The 20547-nt window shown below is 51.7% G+C and overlaps 3 protein-coding genes across 12 annotated transcripts in view; all 3 read left to right on the plus strand.

Annotated features, from left to right (window-relative positions):
• The window catches only part of LOC103721475 (elongation factor Tu, mitochondrial-like), a 65899-nt gene that overhangs the window by 7218 nt on the left and 38134 nt on the right, over positions 1-20547 (plus strand). The window lies entirely within an intron of this gene.
• On the plus strand, positions 231-4119 carry LOC120111852 (photosystem II CP47 reaction center protein). Its single transcript, XM_039129889.3, has one exon. The coding sequence runs from the start codon at positions 231-233 to the stop codon at positions 1755-1757; it is 1527 nt and encodes a 508-aa protein (XP_038985817.1). The 3' UTR covers positions 1758-4119.
• LOC148700413 (cytochrome b) lies at positions 3398-4119 on the plus strand. The gene is given in 2 exon segments (XM_088708356.1): positions 3398-3451; positions 3453-4119. Coding segments are annotated over 2 exon segments (699 nt in total). The 5' UTR covers positions 3398-3412; the 3' UTR covers positions 4113-4119.

Raw genomic sequence — 20547 nt, forward strand, 5'->3', positions numbered from 1 at the left:
AATTCTCCCATTGCGTATTGGTACTTATCGGGTATAGAATAGATCTGCTTCTCTTTGTTCTTATGAACAGAATTGTTCCGTTATTTTCAATGGAACAGAATAAATATTAACTCTTTCTCATACAGAATCCACTGAAAAGGTTAGGTACTTAGGTACATAGTATAGTCCTTTCCAATGCGATAAAATAAGGTGACATAGTGTCTATTTATCTTTGATAAAGGGGTATTTCCATGGGTTTGCCTTGGTATCGTGTTCATATTGTCGTATTGAATGATCCCGGTCGATTGCTTTCTGTCCATATAATGCATACAGCTCTAGTTTCTGGTTGGGCCGGTTCGATGGCTCTATACGAATTAGCGGTTTTTGATCCCTCTGACCCTGTTCTTGATCCAATGTGGAGACAAGGTATGTTCGTTATACCCTTCATGACTCGTTTAGGAATAACCAATTCGTGGGGTGGTTGGAGTATTTCAGGAGGAATTATAACGAATCCGGGTATTTGGAGTTATGAAGGTGTCGCAGGGGCACATATTGTGTTTTCTGGCTTGTGCTTCTTGGCAGCTATCTGGCATTGGGTGTATTGGGATCTAGAAATATTCTGTGATGAGCGTACGGGAAAACCTTCTTTGGATTTGCCCAAGATCTTTGGAATTCATTTATTTCTCTCAGGGGTGGCTTGCTTTGGCTTTGGCGCATTTCATGTAACAGGTTTGTATGGTCCTGGAATATGGGTGTCCGATCCTTATGGACTAACTGGAAAAGTACAATCTGTAAATCCAGCGTGGGGCGCGGAAGGTTTTGATCCTTTTGTTCCGGGAGGAATAGCCTCTCATCATATTGCAGCGGGTACATTGGGCATATTAGCAGGTCTATTCCATCTTAGTGTCCGTCCGCCTCAACGTCTATACAAAGGATTACGTATGGGAAATATTGAAACTGTACTTTCTAGTAGTATCGCTGCTGTTTTTTTTGCAGCTTTCGTTGTTGCTGGAACTATGTGGTATGGTTCAGCAACTACCCCAATCGAATTATTTGGTCCCACTCGTTATCAGTGGGATCAGGGATACTTTCAGCAAGAAATATATCGAAGAGTTAGCGCCGGACTAGCCGAAAATCTGAGTTTATCGGAAGCTTGGTCTAAAATTCCCGAAAAATTAGCTTTTTATGATTACATTGGTAATAATCCGGCAAAAGGGGGATTATTCAGAGCAGGCTCAATGGACAACGGGGATGGAATAGCTGTTGGATGGTTAGGACACCCCGTCTTTAGAGATAAAGAAGGGCGCGAGCTTTTTGTACGTCGTATGCCTACTTTTTTTGAAATATTTCCGGTAGTTTTAGTAGATGGAGACGGAATTGTGAGAGCCGATGTTCCTTTTAGAAGGGCAGAATCAAAATATAGTGTTGAACAAGTAGGTGTAACTGTCGAGTTCTATGGTGGCGAACTCAATGGAGTTAGTTATGGTGATCCTGCTACTGTAAAAAAATACGCTAGACGTGCCCAATTAGGTGAAATTTTTGAATTAGATCGGGCTACTTTGAAATCCGATGGTGTTTTTCGTAGCAGTCCAAGGGGTTGGTTCACTTTTGGGCATGCTACGTTTGCTTTGCTCTTCTTTTTTGGACACATTTGGCATGGTGCTAGAACCTTGTTCAGAGATGTTTTTGCTGGTATTGATCCAGATTTGGATGCTCAAGTGGAATTTGGAACATTTCAAAAACTTGGGGATCCAACTACAAGGAGACAAGTAGTCTGATACAACATTGCTCTGGTATCTTTCGCCTCTATTTTTTTGATTTGACATAAGGTACCGGAGAAATCTTGATTTGAATCACCATTTATTCTTTGACTCTTTACTTTTCTTTATATGGTAAATGATCCCAAATGAATAGGTGTGGAAGCTATAATTGTAAACCACGATCGAATCTATGGAAGCATTGGTTTATACATTCCTTTTAGTCTCGACTTTAGGGATAATTTTTTTCGCTATCTTTTTTCGAGAACCGCCTAAGGTTCCGACTAAAACTAAAAAATGAAATAATTTTTCATTATCTAAATTGAAGTAATGAGCCTCCCAATATGGGAGACTCATTACTTCAACTAGTCCCCGTGTTCTTCGAATGGATCTCTTAGTTGTTGAGAGGGTTGCCCAAAAGCGGTATATAAGGCGTACCCAGTAAAGCTTACAAGTAAACCAGATATGGAGATGGCGACTAGGGTTGCTGTTTCCATTTTTAGATAATTTCAAGATCACAATGGATCTACGATAAGATCGTTTATTTACAACTACAACGGAATGGTATACAAAGTCAACAGATCTCAACCAAGGAATAGTATTTTATGGCTACACAAACCGTTGAGGGTAGTTCTAGATCTGGGCCAAGACGAACTACTGTAGGGAATTTATTGAAACCATTGAATTCGGAATATGGTAAAGTAGCACCGGGCTGGGGGACTACACCACTTATGGGGGTCGCAATGGCTCTATTTGCGATATTCCTATCTATTATTTTGGAAATTTATAATTCTTCCGTTTTACTGGATGGAATTTCAATGAGTTAGGTTCATAAGAACTAGAAAGTCCCAGTTTTTCAATCAAAAAAATTACTTTACTTAAGAAAGACTCGGATTTCTAGACCATTCTGGTAGTTCGACCGTGAGATTTATTTGTTTCGGTATTTCCGGAATATGAGTGTGTGACTTGTTATAATTGATCCTATTGATAATACAGAAAATGGGCCTGTCATCTCTATCAAGATGATTCTAACTCGTCGGATATTTATTCTAGTATCTGGAGCACGGAATATATAGAATAGATCAAGAAAAGAAATATTTGAACTATGATTCATACCTACTATTTACTATTCAGACTTCGCAACCGGACTCAAAAAAAATTCAAATAGGTATTTCCTAAATCAAACGATTTTTCTTCTTTCAGTTTGAACAAAGGACAAATGTTTCTCTAGATTTTGTTGAGTCATTACATCCATTCATTGAATAAGTGATCATCAAACGGTTCTTACTCAGAGAACCTTTGAGCTTTGCTTGATTAAATCATCGTGGTTCTAGTATGAATCTGAGGTTTCAATTGATTCATAGGGTCTCAACAAGGGAATTCCTATCAATAGCAAAACTATTGTTAATCTGCATTACGCACAAAAAAATAACAAATCAAATAACAAATAAAAAAATAGGAAAGAGAAGATTCAAGAGGCCTGTACCGATCAACATAAAGAAAGACGGATGAGCCAACTTGATATTTTTGGCATTATCATCACAAAGAAGAGATTCCGGATTTTTGTTACTTCCTATCTTTGGGGCAAATCGAATCAAGTGGCTAAGAAGTTTTGAACTTTCTATTACATATCCGTTGAAATCAGTATTTGTGTGTTTCTGCTTGAGCCGTACGAGATGAAATTCTCATATACGGTTCTCAGAGGGGGAATTCTTTTGGATTACCTATCTCAATAAGGTATATGATTGGTTTGAGGAACGTCTCGAGATTCAGGCGATTGCAGATGATATAACTAGTAAATATGTTCCTCCTCATGTCAACATATTTTATTGTTTAGGGGGGATCACACTTACTTGTTTTTTAGTACAAGTAGCTACAGGTTTTGCTATGACTTTTTACTATCGTCCAACCGTTACAGAAGCTTTTTCCTCTGTTCAATACATAATGACTGAGGCCAATTTTGGTTGGTTAATTCGATCAGTTCATCGATGGTCAGCAAGTATGATGGTTCTAATGATGATCCTGCACGTATTTCGTGTATATCTCACAGGTGGATTTAAAAAACCCCGCGAATTAACTTGGGTTACAGGTGTGGTTTTAGGTGTATTGACTGCATCTTTTGGTGTAACTGGTTATTCCTTACCTCGGGACCAAATTGGTTATTGGGCAGTAAAAATCGTGACAGGTGTACCTGAAGCTATTCCTGTAATAGGATCGCCTTTGGTAGAGTTATTACGTGGAAGTGCTAGTGTGGGCCAATCCACTTTGACTCGTTTTTATAGTTTACACACTTTTGTATTGCCTCTTCTTACTGCCGTATTTATGTTAATGCACTTTCCAATGATACGTAAGCAAGGTATTTCGGGTCCTTTATAGAGAAGACAGATCATAGATATTTGTAATTGATCATATATCATATCGGGAAGGAACAATATTATTTCATTGCTACAAATATGGATTCATTGCTACAAATATGGATTATTGAAAAAATAAGACATGTTATTTGGATACTTCTCTTCAACACCGCATATTGGAGCGCCAAACACAATTAAGAGTTAAAATTTGGTCTAACGAAAGAACTTTATTGCTTTTCAAGTCCTTAAGGAGAGATTTTAGAAGTAAAGAGTTATAGAAGTTCAGGAGTCCCGATGTATAGTATTATTTTTGAGGATGATAGTGTTATTTCGATGATTAACACAACAATTGAGGGAATATTAAATTAATAGTATGACTTAACTTGATACACCACTAATTAACACCACATTCTTTGATACGTTGAAAGAATGAGATCAAGACGACTCCCAATGATTAACAACGAGATAAGAATATGAAAAAGAGTCTTTAAATCTAATTCAGCAAAGTTTCAAGTGAAATATACTTTTAAGGGTAAAATAGTAATTTTCATTATTAAGGGTATACACTCAAAATTACTTGAAATATGTCTTATTGATTATATGAATTAGTCTAACCTTAAGATGCAGGAAAGTGTGAATTGAGGCGACCCCAGAGGAAGTAGAGTCGACCCTGGCACACCCCTGGCACAGATGAACAATGAGTGGAGCCGACCCCATATATCTTTGAGCCGCTCCAGGAGAGGAGCCGACCCCAAAGAACCTTGAGCCGACCCCAGTTTGAAGCATCAAGAAAACAACTCTCTGCAATTTACTGAGAGGGCCGACCCCAAGTTTTCTTGAGCCGACCCCAGATGGAGCCGACCCCAGGAACACTTGAGCCGACCCCAATGGAGCCGACCCCAACTGAACATGAGCCGACCCCAAGAATATGTGCTCAAAACCATGTCTCTGGAATCCCTGAGAGGGTCGACCCCAATGGAGCTTGAGTTGACCCCACTGTAGCATGGGTCGACCCCAAGAAAGGTTGAGTCGACCCTAGTGAAAACAGCTGAAAATACAAGGTTCTGTGGTTCTTGAGAAGGCCGACCCCACTGTAGCAGAGGTCGACCCCAGATGAGTTCGATTCCACCAATTGATGGGGTCCTCCGCTCGGCCGACGGCTCCTCACCAAACTAATCCGCTGATCGCAGGCTTTTTGCCTTGCTAGAACTTCTTCCTTGGCCGAATATAGGTAACGCTTGGGGGGGATGCGATGCTCACACCAAAAAGATGAACAATATGCCTTCCAAGGATTTCACCAATGAAGATCAAAGGAACTTTTGGATTCAATCTCAAGTGGAAAGATCAATTACAAGAACAAAACAAGAAACATAAAGCAAAGATAAATTCGAGCAAAGGATTGGAAGGATCCCTTCCTAGCCTAATCTAATGAGACAGATTGATTTATCCCTCACATTCCCTGTCCTAGAACACAGATCTAAGACCCAAATTGGCACAAGTGCCTCGGCATGCATGCCGCCCAACCTCTCAACAAGAGGATACAAAGCTCTCAAGCTCTCACAAATGGCTCAAAAAAACAAAAATCCCCTTCTCCTGCGGCCTTAAGGGCCTTTAAATAGACTGCATAGAGGATCCAAGGAAGGAAGAAATCTACCCAAGCGGTAGGTCCTCTCTTCCTTGGCTGGTGCGGATTCGGGACACGCGACCCGTGTGGCTGGGATGCGGATCCCGGTTGGCCCGGACTCGCATCCGGGCTGGCTTTATGTTGCAGCGCTGAATTCGGGATGCGCGTCCTGGTTGGCTAGGATGCGGATCCTGGCTGGCTTTATGTGGGTGTCCATGGATGGGTGCTATCTGGTGGTGGCTGCATTGGGTTCGCGCGGGGCGCACGCGGGTGTGCGCTAGGCACGCACGGGCCCGCGCCGGTCTGGACAAGCTGTATGCTGGCCTGCATTGGCAGCACGCTGGCTGGTGGATGCTCTCGGGCGCACGCGGCCGGGCAGGTGGCCGGGCGCTCTGGCGGTTTCGGCGCGTTGGTGGACAGGCGCTCGGCTGCTCGCGCGTGGGCACCTAGGCGCAGGCGAGGATGGGCGCGTGCGGGCTGAATGCTGGGCGCGCGTTTGCTGGTGCTATGGGTGTGCGCGGGCTGAATGCTGGGTGTGCGCTCGCTGCATGACGGGCAAAGCTGAATGCTGCGGGCCTGCGCGCGGCCTGCTGGTGCGCGTGCGGTGCTGCTGCGCGCACGGAGCTGTTGGACGCGCTCGAGGGCGTTGGGCAAGGCCCTGCGCACGGGCTGGCTGATAGGTGCCGGGACGCGGGACTCGGGAGCTCTGGACGCGGGTCCTGGGCTCCCAGGTCTTGGGTCCTGGCTGCTGGGCATGAAGAACTACTGCGCATGGGCGGTCTGGCCTTCGGCGCAGTCGCTGTGCTTGGCACTGCACGAAGGCCCTGCGGCGCTGTCTGTGGGTCGCGCATGCATGTGGCCCGTTGGTCATGTCCGGCCGATGGCTGCTGGGCAAGCTGCGCCCGCTCGGACACTGGACGCCATATGCGCATGGGCGCGGAGGACCGGGCGCGCACGGGCGTGGAGTGTTGGGCTAGAATGTGCGGGCTCAGCGCACACTTGGTTGTGGCCATGCATGCCGAGCTCTGCTGCTGCTGCTGCTGATCGGGGCCAAGCGCGCGGGTGCTGGGATGGGCACCGTGCGCTGGCCTGCTGCGGTGTGCTACTGCAGGGGTCCACGCGCAGAAGCTGGGAAGGGCCTGTGCGTGGGCATTTTTGGCTGCAAGTGTCTCATGTCCTATGCCAGATCGGCCCCTTTGGCCGTGGAAATTTGATGGGACCTCATCATTCCCCATCCCTTGAAGAACATCCTTGCCCTCAAGGATGAGGTTGGAGTATCCATGTGCCATGCCATCGTGGTCATCCTTGCGATTGTGGAGGTACCCAAACATTTTATGGTGGAAAGTAGGAATAATGGGTACTAGAACAAACCTCCAATTAATCATCCCTTCTGCCCAACGTTGGTGCATAATTCCATTGGCTGTTGCTGTAGTTTCTTTGTAGAAGTTTGGTGCTGCAGCCTGGTCTGTAGGGCTCCTGGATGCAGATGCCGTGTGGCCCGGGCGCTGGCCTGGTGCAACCAGGCCATAGGTCCAAGCTTCTGTGGTTGGCAGAGTTCCAGGTGAAGGATTTGGCTGCTGGGTTGGTGCAGGGTTGCTGGATGCCGGCCTTGGGAGTGCTGGACATGGGTTTGTATCTCCCGGAATTGGGATCTTGGCAGTTGCCGTCAATTTGCTGGTTTTCTTCTGGTTTTGCCATTGCAGAATTTTCTGCTGTCACAGCCGGCAGGTCAGCAACCTTGGTGTGCCTGGTTGCCTCCTCCTTGGGGGCTGCTATGGCATCACTTGGTGGCTGGGTTGCTGCTGATGTTGGGCCAGCGACTCCTTCGCTGTGTGCATCTCCCGGCTTGGCTATATGTAGCTTGGTCTCTTTGTGGCTGCCATCAGAAATTGCAGCATCTTGATCAGGTTTGCAACAATGGCTTCCCTTCCACTTGTTGCCGCATTGAAAACAGAGACCATTCTTTATGTACCCTTGCAGCTTCTCCTGAGGTAATTTCCTGACTTCTTTGGGTTGTTCTTTGTTGCTGCTTTCAGCCACTTCTTTACCCGTTGAAGTCGTCTTCTGTTGCAAGGATTTAGAGTCCCTGCTGCTGCATTTGAAGGAGTCATTGCTGAGATTTCTTGGCTCCTTCTCTTGAAGCCGTGGACCCTTGATGGCATCCTTACCATAGCCATTTGCAATTGGCCTCTTCCATTTTTCATCCATGTAGTCTCCTCGGCCATAAGGCTTCTGAGCATGGATTGGTTCTTCATCCGATTCGGTGTCACAGGATCTCTTATCTCTCCACCTCCAATCCCTGCTCTTTAGTCTTCTTCTTTCCTCTATCCTTTTCTTTCTTAGCCTTTTTCTCCACTCATCTCCTGAATCACTCTCACTGTCATGCCTTGCCGGGCCTCGCCACAAGGCATATGACCAAGGGCTCTCACCATGAGATCTTCTGTACTCCCTCTCTCTTATTTTTTTCACATAGTCATCCCTGCTCAACGTTGGTTAACCAACTTACACCCAACGCAGAAAATTCTGTCTGCAACAACTCCCAAAATCAGCAACTATTCCCTGCCTAAGTTGCTGTCTAATCCCTTTAACATTCAACACAAATAAACAGGAGTTTTCTATAGATGGCGGAAAATCAAAATACTGCCACAATATAATCAAATCGTTGCAGAAAATCTGGTGTAATCAGCAAGTATATGTTGCAGAAATTTTCCAACCAACTGTAGACGTCAGATCTGAAATTTTCTGTGTTCCGAACGTTACCTCCTTGAAGAAGACTTGTCTCAACGAGGGTTAGACACTCTCAATGAAAGCACCAGTTGATGGGGTCCTCCGCTCGGCCGACGGCTCCCCACCAAACTAATCCGCTGATCGCAGGCTTTTTGCCTTGCTAGAACTTCTTCCTTGGCCGAATATAGGTAACGCCTGGGGGGATGCGATGCTCACACCAAAAAGATGAACAATATGCCTTCCAAGGATTTCACCAATGAAGATCAAAGGAACTTTTGGATTCAATCTCAAGTGGAAAGATCAATTACAAGAACAAAACAAGAAACATAAAGCAAAGATAAATTCGAGCAAAGGATCGGAAGGATCCCTTCCTAGCCTAATCTAATGAGATGGATTGATTTATCCCTCACATTCCCTGTCCTAGAACATAGATCTAAGACCCAAATTGGCACCAGTGCCTCGGCATGAATGCCGCCCAACCTCTCAACAAGAGGATACAAAGCTCTCAAGCTCTCACAGATGGCTCAAAAAAACAAAAATCCCCTTCTCCTGTGGCCTTAAGGGCCTTTAAATAGACTGCATAGAGGATCCAAGGAAGGAAGAAATCTTCCCAAGCGGTAGGTCCTCTCTTCCTTGGCTGGTGCGGATCCGAGACACGCGACCCGTGTGGCTGGGACGCGGATCCCGGCTGGCCCGGACTCGCATCCGGGCTGGCTTTATGTTGCAGCGCTGAATTTGGGACGCGCATCCTGGTTGTCCAGGACGCGGATCCCGGCTGGCCCGGACTCACATCCGGGCTGGCTTTATGTGGGTGTCCATGGATGGTTGCTATCTGGTGGTGGCTGCGTTGGGTTCGCGCGGGGCGCACGCGGGTGTGCGTTGTGCACGCACGAGCCCGCGCCGGTCTGGACAAGCTGTATGCTGGCCTGCATTGGCAGCACGCTGGCTGGTGGATGCTCTCGGGCGCATGCGGGCGGGCAGTGGCCGGGCGCTCTAGCGGTTTCGACGCGTTGGTGGACAGGCGCTCGGCTGCTCGCGCGTGGGCACCTGGGCGCAGGTGAGGATGGGCGCGTGTTTGCTGGTGCTATGGGCGTGCGCGGGCTGAATGCTGGGTGCGTCCTCGCTGCCTGACGGGCAGAGCTGAATGCTGCGGCCTGCTGGTGCGCGCTCGGTGCTGCTGCGCGCGCGGAGCTGTTGGACGCGAGGGCGTTGGGCAAGGCCATGCGCACGGGCTGGCTGACAGGTGCCTGGATGCGGGACTCGGGAGCTCTGGACGCGGGTCCTGGGCTCCTAGGTCTCTGGTCCTGGCTGCTGGGCATGAAGAACTCCTGCGCATGGGCAACCTGGCCTTCAGCGCGGTTGCTGTGCTTGGCACTGCACGAAGGCCCTGCGGCGCTGTCTGTGGGTCGCGCATGCATGCGGCCCGTTGGTCATGTCCGGCCGATGGCTGCTGGGCATGCTGCGCCCGCTCGGACACTGGACGCCATATGCGCATGGGCGCAGAGCACCGGGCGCGCACGGGCGTGGAGCGTTGGGTTGGAATGTGCGGGCTCAGCGCACACTTGGTTGTGGCCATGCATGCCGAGCCCTGCTGCTGCTGCTGATCGAGGCCAAGCGCGCGGGCGCTGGGATGGGCACCGTGCGCTGGCCTGCTGCGGTGTGCTATTGCAGGAGGCCACGCGCAGAAGCTGGGAAGGGCCTGCGCGTGGGCATTTTTGGCTGCAAGTGTCTCATGTCCTATGCCAGATCGGCCCCTTTGGCCGTGGGAATTTGATGGGACCTCATCATTAGTGTTGGCCCGCGGGGCTTTGCGGTCCCAAACCCCGCGCCAAGGTTTGAATGTTGTCGTGCGTTGGGACCGTCTTGATGTGGGTATCTCTCTTCCTTCTTGCTGCCTTGGAACCACGCCGTGTGCAGAAGCTTTGTTGCTGCCGGCGGTGGGAAGAATCAATGATGGGGCTCAATGGTTTGGACGAAATTGACTTTTGTATTCCAATAAGCAACAATTACAAAGGACTCCTTGCAAGATTGGAAGGAACCTTGCGACGCTTAGAACAATCTAAGGGGAGTGATGTTCTCCATCTTAGCCCAAGCCTTTCGGCCGAAAGAAAGAACAAAGGGATACAACCCTTGACTCAAAGCTGAAATTCAAATGCTAATCGATGCCGGACTAAGGGCCCTAATGGCTCCTCTTATAGGCTGATTGCCTTGGCTTATTTTGGACTTAATTCAAATGATAAGGATCTTCTAATTCTGCCGCCAAAGGGCTAACCAAGTTTGGCCCCCTGCAGCCATGTGCTACAATTGCTGGGCGCTCGGGATTGGCTGTCTGGTTGGCCTGTGCGCGTGTCCCTTGCTGATGCCGCCATTTGTCCGGGCGAAGCCTGATTTGGGCGCTGGGTTGGATGGCTTGGCTGCGCTTCCTGATTTGCCGAGATGTTCTTCCTGATTTTTAGGGATGCGCCGCTTTTGCCCTTGCTCCCACGGATTTCTAGCGTGGCCATCCCGTGCACGTTCATCTTGCGGCCTGCTGCATCCTGGCCGCCTGTGCCGTCTCCTGCCGGATCTCTATGGAAGAGCCCGCAGGCTCCTTTGATTATGCGCATATGCTTTCCTTGTTTGGCCCGGCGCTGATGCTTGGATGCCCGCCATGTGTCTCGGTCGGCTGGCTTTGGCTGGGCGCAATCTTGTGATAATCTTCCTTGTTTGCTCCCGCGCGCTGATGGCTGCCATTTGTCCCTTGGCTGTGCTCTCGGTCGGGCTGACCGTGGTTTTTCTTGTTTGGCCTTGCGCGCGGATGGTTGCCACTTGTCCTTTGGTTGTGCTCTTGGTCGGGCCGACCGTGGTTTTCCTTCTTTGGCTCTTGGCCATGCGCGCGCTGGCTGGTCTAGGTCCAATGTGTGCGGGCTCGGATGTCTTGCTGTGTTCTTGGCTGCGCTTGACCCGTGCGCTGATCTTGGACTTGTTTGGCTTGGGAGCGCTCGGCCGGATGCAGCCTTGGCCGAGCCTTGTGCTTGCTGTGCCATCTGTGTGTGCGCCCAAGTGCGTACGCATGGGTTGGTGCCCCTGGTTGCCGCCCGTGTCCATGCCCATGTCTTGCGTGCGCGCAACCCATCATTGTGTGGGCGCCAAGTGTTGGCGAGGAACGGGAAGGCGGCCTTGCTGTGCACTGGCCGTCCCTGGGCCTGGCGAGGTTCTGGCGCGCCAGGCGGGCGCGGATGCAGGGCGCTGGGCGCGTCGGACGGGCTCGGGCGCAGGGCACGGGGCGCGCCGGGCGTGCGCGGGCGTAGGGCGCGGGGCGCGTGCTGGTGCGCGGGGCCCTGGGTCGGCCTGGCGCTCGGGCGTTGGCCGGCCCGGGTTCTGCTCGGGTGCGCGGAGGCCTGCGCGCGGCTGGGCGTGCGCACGCAGGGCCGCCTGCGGCTGGGCATCGGGCGCGTGGAGGACCGCGTACCGCAGGTCGTTGGCCGCGGGATTGCGCGCGGGCGGGCGTGCGGGCGGGCGCTCGGTCTGGCGTGTGCACGTGGTTGAGCGCTCCGGCTGGTGTGCGCGTTGGTGGCCGCGCGTCTGCAGTGGGCGCGCGCAGAGGGCTGCGCGTGCCTGGTGCTGCCTGGGTGCGCGGTTGGCCGCGCTCTGCTGTGGCTGGCTGGGCGCGCAGTCGGCCGCGCGCTGCTGCGGTGGGCGCCGAACCTCGCGCTGGCGCTGGGAATGGCCTGCGCGGGGCTGAGCCGGTGGTTAGCTTGGTCGGCCACTGCTTGGGCAGATTTCCAAGCAGTGGATTTGGCCTGTGCGGTGGTCTTGGCCGAGGTTGGCCTCGGCCGTGCTCATTGTTATTTGGCTCGGCGGGCTGAGGTGGCTATCATCCCCCCCTCCTTGGAGAATACCCTTGTCCTCAAGGGTGCTATCGAGCAATGGACTTCCTTGCGGGACAGGGCGTCGGCCACCTTATTCTTTTTCCCTGGTTGATACACAATATCATATTCAAAACCAAGTAATTTTACTGCTGCTCAGGAGTCACGATTTTTGGTTGTAGAAGGTGTCGAAGAGCTTGTTGGTCGGTGACAATGGTGAAGCGACGTCCTAGTAGGTACGTTCTCCAAATTTTGACGGCGTGCACGACCGTGAGTATCTCCCTTGCATATGTGCTCCATGCTTTTTTCTACGGCCCAAGGGCTTTGGAAATGTAAGCTAATGGCTGCTTGTCTTGGGCTAGGACCGCGCCAATCCCTTCGTTGCTTGCATTGGTGAAGACTTGGAATGACTTGCTGAAGTCGGGTAATGCAAGTATGGGGGTTTGCGTCATGGCTCTTTTGAGATCTTCAAATGCTTGGCATGCCGCAGGGGTCCATTCAAATCCATCTTTCTTTAACATGGCTATGAGGGGTTTTGCAATAAGACCATATCCTTTGACAAACCTTCGGTAGTAGCCGGTAAGTCCTAGGAATCCCCTTAAGGCCGAAACATCCTTTGGCAGCAGCCAATCCGTCATGGCTTCAACTTTCCGATTGTCAACTCGAACACCATCCCCGGATATTACATGCCCAAGGTAGTCAAGCTCGGTCTGCACAAAGGCGCACTTGGAAGGCTTGATGAAGAAGTGATGCTCTTCCAAGGTGCGCAAGAGTAGATCTATGTGCCGCATATGTTCTTCTAGGGTCTTTGAATAGATCAAAATGTCGTCAAAGAAGACAATTACGAACTTTCGTAGGTGCGGCTTGAATACCTGATTCATGGCTACTTGGAAGGTTGATGGTGCATTGCAAAGTCCGAAGGGCATGACCAAGTATTCGTAGTGGCAGGAGTGGGTGCGGAACGCCGTCTTGTGGACATCTTCGTCGCGCATCCTAACTTGATGGTAGCCGGCCCGGAGATCTAATTTGGTGAAGAACTTTGCGCCGTGGAGTTCGTCGAGCATCTCATCCACGATGGGGATTGGAAACCGGTCTTTGATAGTAGCTTCGTTCAAGGCCCTATAATCGGTGCAGAACCTCCATGATCCGTCTTTTTTTCTTACCAAGAGGACCGGTGATGAGAACGGGCTGGTACTTGGCGGATGATCCCCTGTTTCGGCATCTCTTCAACTTGCCTTTCGATCTCTCCCTTCTGAAAGTGAGCATACCTGTAAGGCGAGACGTTGATTGGCTTGCTTTCTTCCTTAAGGCGAATGGGGTGATCGAAGGCGCGCTTTGGTGGCAGCGCTGTCGGTGTAGCTAGGACTCCACGGTGGGCTTCAAGGAGCTTTTGCACTTGCGGTGGCAAGCCTTGCAATTCATCCTTTGACTGCGGTTGAGGTCCCCCCGCAGCCACTCCTTGGTTGGACATCACGACGGCGAAGCAAAGGGCTCCTCCTCGGCACAAACGCTCGATCATGTTGGCTTCGCACGGCCGAACTTCCTTGTGGTGGAGTGCTGTCCATATCTTCTTTTTTCCATTGAGCCGAAACTCCATGGTCATGGTATTGTAGTCTGTGACTACTTTTCCAATGCCCCGAAGCCATGCATTGCCAAGGACCACATCCAAACCTACAAGCTGGAGTACATGTAAATCTGCAGAAATTCTTACCTCTTGGATGTTGAGCCGAACGTCTTTGATAACTTCTTGGCACTTAAGTCTTTCGCCGCTTGCTACCTTAACTTCAAATGGCTCGGTGGCTGCCCCCTTGAGTCCTACACGCTGCAAGGCTCCCGGATTAATGAAGTTGGGGGAGGACCTGTTGTCAACGAGCAAGGACACTTCATGTTTGCTGATCCATGCCGTCGGCCGCATGGTTGAAGGCCGCTGCACACTGGTGAGGGCATGGAGAGATAGCTCGGCATCCTTTGGCATGGGACTGGTGGGGCTGTCTTCGGTGGGATCATCCTCATCAGAGGTGCTGCCGTCAATGGTTGCAGCAGCATTCTCATGGGCTTCGTCGTCGCTGCTGTTAATGTGTATGACATATGCTTGACCGGGTTTGCAGTGATGGCCCTTCTCCCACTTGGCGCCGCACTTGAAGCACAATCCCTTCTTGATGTATTCTTGCACTTCCTCTCGGTTGAGCCTTCTTACCTCAGGGGGTTGTGGTTTTGAAGTGCTTGCCGCGGCTGGATGAGAATTGGACGGCAGCGGGCTGACATGATTACGATTGGAGCTCTCCTTAGTTGGCCGCCGGCCTTGCTTCTTGAAGACGGCCAGGCTGCTTGAGCTTGATTTCTTTAGCGTGCCAAGGCTTGAGCCCGTCCACGAAGGTGCCAAGTAGTGCTTCTTCCGGCCAACCCTCCACCATGGTTTGGAGTTGGCGAAATTTGTCGATGTATGCTTGCACCTTGCCTTCTTGCTTGAGCTTGGTTGGCCGTGGTGATTGATGGTTGGTGAAGGTCCTCATTGGTTCATGAACTTCTGCACAAAAGCCGTCCACCCCAAGTAGTTCCCCTTTTTTTCATAGATGCTTCTTAGCCACCTCCACCACCTATTGGCTCTTCCCTTAAGATGGTAGCTAGCTAAGGTCACCCTTTCCTCTCTAGGGATCTCATACACTTGGAAATATTGCTCGACTTTATCGAGCCATTCATAAGGATCTCCTCCTCTAAAAGATGGGAACTTAATCTTAGGTTTTCGGACCCCCCTCTCATTTGGACCGAAACCCCTAACTCCATCCTCACGGTTCACCCGATCCTCCCTCCTTCCTTAATGTGCATGTCGGCCATGAGGCCTCCAAGGATGAGGGCTACCTACGGCCTCACTCATGGGTCTTTCCATACTTCTTGGCCGATCCTCCGTAGGGATGCTATCGGCCCATCTATCAACAAAAGTATTACCACATTCAACTCTTCCTCCTCTCCTATCTTCTCTCGTTTTTCTTTCTCCCTCATTATTTTTTTCTGCAAACCGCCTCTCTAGCCTTTCTATGTTGTCATTTCCTTCTCTTCTTATGGCGGCCAAAGAGGTTACCAAATGTTCCAACACCTGATTAACTTCGGTGTTGTTGTTTTCAATGGTTTCAAAGAGCCTTTGCGGGCTGAATGAATCACTACCCGACTCCATGGAACCTAACCCCTTACAATCAGAATTTTTTTACATATTTACAATGACTTTCAGATCTGATTTTCAGACCTCAATACAAGAACAATGGAGAGTATAGATCTGAAAAGTTAGAGGATACCCTTGAGATCGTCCTTCCGTGGATTTGGACTGAAGCCGATCCACCCGACGATCTCCGTTGAAGTTTCTCAAGGAAAGCACCAGTGTTGGCCCGCGGGGCTTTGCGGTCCCAAACCCTGCGCCAAGGTTTGAATGTTGTCGTGCGTTGGGACTGTCTTGATGTGGGTATCTCTCTTCCTTCTTGCTGCCTTGGAACCACGCCATGTGCAGAAGCTTTGTTGCTGCCGGCGGTGGAAAGAATCAATGATGGGGCTCAATGGTTTGGACGAAATTGACTCTTGTATTCCAATAAGCAACGATTACAAAGGACTCCTTGCAAGATCCGGAAGGAACCTTGCGACGCCTAGAACAATCTAAGGGGAGCGATGTTCTCCACCTTAGCTTAAGCCTTTCGGCTGATAGAAAGAACAAAAGGATACAACCCTTGACTCAAAGCTGAAATTCAAATGCTAATCGATGCCGGACTAAGGGCCCTAATGGCTCCTCTTATAAGCTGATTGCCTTGGCTTATTTTGGACTTAATTCAAAAGATAAGGATCTTCTAATTCTGCTGCCAAAGGGCTAACCAAGTTTGGCCCCCCTGCGGCTATGTGCTGCAATTGCTGGGCGCTCGGGATTGGCTGTCTGGTTAGCCTGTGCGCGTGTCCCTTGCTGATGTCGCCATTTGTCCAGGCGAGGCTTGATTTGGTTGCTGCGTTGGATGGCTTTGCTGCGCTTCCTGATTTGCTGAGATGCTCTCCTTGAATTTCAGGAATGCGCCGCTGTTGCCCTTGCTCCCACGGATTGCTGGCGTGGCCATCCTGTGTGCGTTCATCTTGCGGCCTGCTGCATCCTGGCCGCCTGTGCCTTCTCCTGCCGGATCTCTATGGAAGAGCCCGTAAGCTCCTTTGATTCTGCGCATGTGCTTTCCTTGTTTGGCCCGACGCTGATGCTGGGATGCCTGCCATGTGTCTCGGTCGGCTGGCTTTGGTCGGGCGCAATCTTGTGATAACCTTCCTTGTTTGCTCCCGCGCGCTGATGGCTGCCACCTGCCCCTTGGCCGTGCTCTTGGTCAGGCTGATCGTGGCTTTCCTTGTTTGGCCTTGCTCGTGGATGGTTGCCACTTCTCCCCTGGTTGCGCTCTTGGTCGGACTGACCGTGGTTTTCCTTGTTTGGCTTTCGGGTGCGCGCGCGCTGGCTGGTCCGGGTCCAATGTGCGCGGGCTCGGATGCCTTGCTGTGTCTTTGGCTGGGCTTGACCCGTGCGCTGACCTTGGACTTGTTTGGCTTGGGAGCGCTCGGCCGGATGCAGCCTTGGCCGAGCCTTGTGCTTGCTGTGCCCTCTGTGCGTGTGCGCCCAAGTGCGCACGCATGGGTTGGTGCCCCTGGTTACCGCCTGTGTCCATGCTCATGTCTGGCGTGCGCGCAACCCATCGTTGCGTGGGCGCCAAGTGTTGGCGAGGAACGGGAAGGCGGTCTTGCTGTGCACTGGCCGTCCCTAGGCCTGGCGAGGTTTGGGCGCGCCAGGCGGGGGCGGATGCAGGGCGCTGGGCGCGGCGGGCGGGCGCGGGCGTAGGGCGCTGGGTGCGCGCTGGTGCGCGGGGCCCTGGGTCGGCCTAGCGCTCGGGCGTTGGCCGTCCCGGGTGCTCGGGTGCGCGGAGACCTGCTCGCGCAGGGCCGCCCGCAGTTGGGCATCGGGCGCGTGGAGGACCGCGCGCCGCAGGTCGTCAGCCGCGGGATTGCGCGCAGGCGGGCGCGCGGTTGCGTGCTCCGGCTGGCGTGCGTGCTGGTGGCCACGCATCTGCAGTGGGCGCGCGCAGAGGGCTGCGCGTGCCTGGTGCTGCCTGGGCGCGCGGTTGGCCGTGCGCTGCTGCGGTGGGCGCCCAACCTCACACAGGCGCTGGGCATGGCCTGCGCGGGGCTGAGCCGGTGGCTGGCATGGTCGGCCATTGCTTGGGCAGAATTCCAAGCAGTGGATTTGACCCGTGCGGTGGTCTTGGCCGAGGTTGGCCATGCGTGGCAGCAGTCGGCCCGACCCCGCACATGCCCTCCACAGCGCCCATGCGAGGTTCGGGACCATCAGCCACGACTGCCCCAGCGCGCTGCCCACCGCACGCCCGCACAGCCACAACCTGTGCGCTGCCAACCGCGCGTGCACCAGTCGGCGCGCGGGCCTCCGCACGCACACCAGCAACGCGCGGCCCTCCGCGGGCCCCATCAGCCCGCGCACGGGCCTCTGCGCACGCATCAGCCAGCGCGCGCCCAACCGCGTGCGCCCCAGCCCGCACGTGGACCTCCGCGCGCGCTCAACTGGCAGCGAGCGGCCCTCTGCGTGCATGACCAGCAGCGTGCAACCCTCTGCGCGTGCACTCAGCAACCTCCAGGCGCCTGCGCCCAACCGCAGTAGCACGCGGTTCTCCGCACGCCCCACCAGCCCGCGCGCAGCCCTTTGCGTGCGCACCAGCCCGCGCGCGCCCGATCGCGCACGCACCAGCAGTGCGCAGCCCTCCGCGCGCACACATGGCCATATCCGGGTATCCGCGCCCGACCGCAGCAACATACGCGCACATGGCAAACCGCCAGCGCTCGCCCAACCTTGCTGAAGCACGCTTGGCGCTCTGCGCCCGCGCGCAACCAACGACCACAGCCCGAGCGCGCGGCCAACCGCACGCTCGAGCCACTGCAGCAGCGGCAGCCCACGCGTGGCCCTCCACGCGTGCCCCAGCAGCGCGCGCCCCTGCGCGCGCCCAGCCAGCAGCAAGCACCCTTGCACGCGCACTGCCAGCAAGCACAAACATCCCCACATACCAAATATGGCAGCTATGCAAACCAGCAACATGTGCATAGGCTGAACCCATGCAAATCAGCCTATGTTCGGCCAAGCCTGACCACATTGGCACTTGGCAAATCAAGCACAAACCAATGGGCTGTACATCAGCCAGCACATGCAACACGTGCGCCCAACCAGCGAAGAAGGAAAGAAGGCCCCCAAAGGCAGCGCACAGCCAAAAGCAGCAGGCCAAGCCACATGGAACAAATCCAAGCAAGGGGCCAAAGGAAGAAAGAGCACATGTAAAATGCGAGGAGGAGTCCGCGGACTCTTCCATAGCAAACCAGCGAGCAAGTGCATGGGCGGCGAAGATGCATCAGGCCGCGAGAATAGGAGGACGAGAGGACAAGTCAGCAATCCACGGGAGGAAGACTGCTGGATTCGCATCCCGGCCAACCAGGACACGCGTCCCGGCCAACCAGGATCCGCATCCAAGCCAGCCCGGGAGCAGCCAACAGCCAGCAGCCAAGGGATACCAAATCAGCCAAACCGTAGACACTTGGCAGCACTCGCACGGGACACCCGATCCAGCCAACCAAGCAACGCATCTTGAGCGTCCAAGTACCCAGCAGAATTCAGCACATGGCCAAAGGAATTCAAATTCAAATTGGATCTCCTCGTGGCTGATTTGGAATAGTTTTGAATTTCGAATTGCTTTCCAACAATAAGTTGATTTCAGCACATGGGCATTAGGCCTATATAAAGGAGCCATTAGGGCCCTTCAAAGGATTTTTATCTATCCTTTTGATCATTATAGAGTTGTATCTCTTTGTAGAGAGATGGCCGAAAGGCTTGGGCGGCACTTGTGCCGATTTCGGTCTAGGGGTTAGGCCTTAGATTTGGGCTAGTATGGGATACATCAATCCCTACTAGATTGTTGGCTAAGTGAGGGATCCTTACGATTCTTCATTAGATTGGGCTAGTAGAGATCCTTGAATGCTCTACTAGATTTTTCTTTTCTTTGTTTGTTCTTTGTTCTTCGTTCATCAATTCGAGAGTTGAATCCATTAAGTTTGCGTTATTGATTGTCTTTGTGTTTGAGTGATTCAACGAACGTTACCTATAAATCGGTCCAAACCATCCACCACCGCAAGGGCGGACGCCAAGGAGCGATGGCAAAGGGGCTTGGTGCGGGGCTTGGGACCATGAGCCCCCATCAACTGGTGCTTTCATTGGGAGTGTCTCACCCTCGTTGAGACAAATCTTCTTCAAGGAGGTAACGTTCGGAACATAGAAAATTTCAGATCTGACGTCTACAGTTGGTTGGAAAATTTCTGCAACATATACTTGCTGATTACACCAGATTTTCTGCAACGATTTGATTATATTGTGGCAGTATATTGATTTTCTGGCATCTATAGAAAACTCCTGTTTATTTGTGTTGAATGTTAAAGGGATTAGACAGCAACTTAGGCAGGGAATAGTTGCTGATTTTGGGAGTTGTTGCAGACAGAATTTTCTGCATTGGGTGTAAGTTGGTTTTAACCAACGTTGAGCAGGGATTTTGGGGTTTGTATTTGGACTTTTTGTTTGGATAGAAATTTCAAATCTATCATGGAGTCAGGGGGAGACTCAGATAACCAAAGGATGGTAGAGTCTTGGAAGAATAGTAATGCCAAACACGGCCAAGTGTTGAAGAATATCATGAACACTTTGGCCGACATAAGAAGAGAGAGTAACACTAATATTGAGAGATTGAAAAGGAGATATATAGTGAGAGGAGATAGATGGGCCGATGGTATCCAGGAGGAGGATCGGTCTAGAGGCTTGTATGAAGTAGAGAAGAGAGAAAATCAGAGGAAGAACATGAGTCAAAGAAGAAGATTAGAGGGCCGAAGTGATATGGTAGAAAGGAGATATAAGGGGTACTATGATGAGAGTATCGAGTCCGGAGAGGAGCCCTTCCATGCTCGAAGGCTTGAAGGCCGGAGAGAACACATGGATAGGAGGAAGAAAGGACTGATTGGTGATGACTATGGTGAAGGAGTTTTTGGGAGATCACGAAGATTTTGCAATAAGGAAGAAGCTACTAAAAAATTCTGCAATAATGTGAGTAATGCTAAGACTAGCCACGGCTTGTCGAACTTGGCCGCCACAGACCTTGAGGCTGCAGCCGAAACTCCAGCAGCAAACTCAAGCCAAAGTCAACAATCAAGTAGTG

Source organism: Phoenix dactylifera, chromosome 12 (assembly GCF_051530095.1).
Source record: "Phoenix dactylifera cultivar Ajwa chromosome 12, Ajwa_hap1_PhDact_Kaust_v1.1, whole genome shotgun sequence".
Lineage (NCBI taxonomy): Eukaryota > Viridiplantae > Streptophyta > Magnoliopsida > Arecales > Arecaceae > Phoenix > Phoenix dactylifera.

Coding starts and splice junctions, on each gene's coding strand:
- LOC120111852 (XM_039129889.3), top strand. CDS start 231: ATGGGTTTGCCTTGGTATCGTGTTCATATTGTCGTATTGAATGATCCC.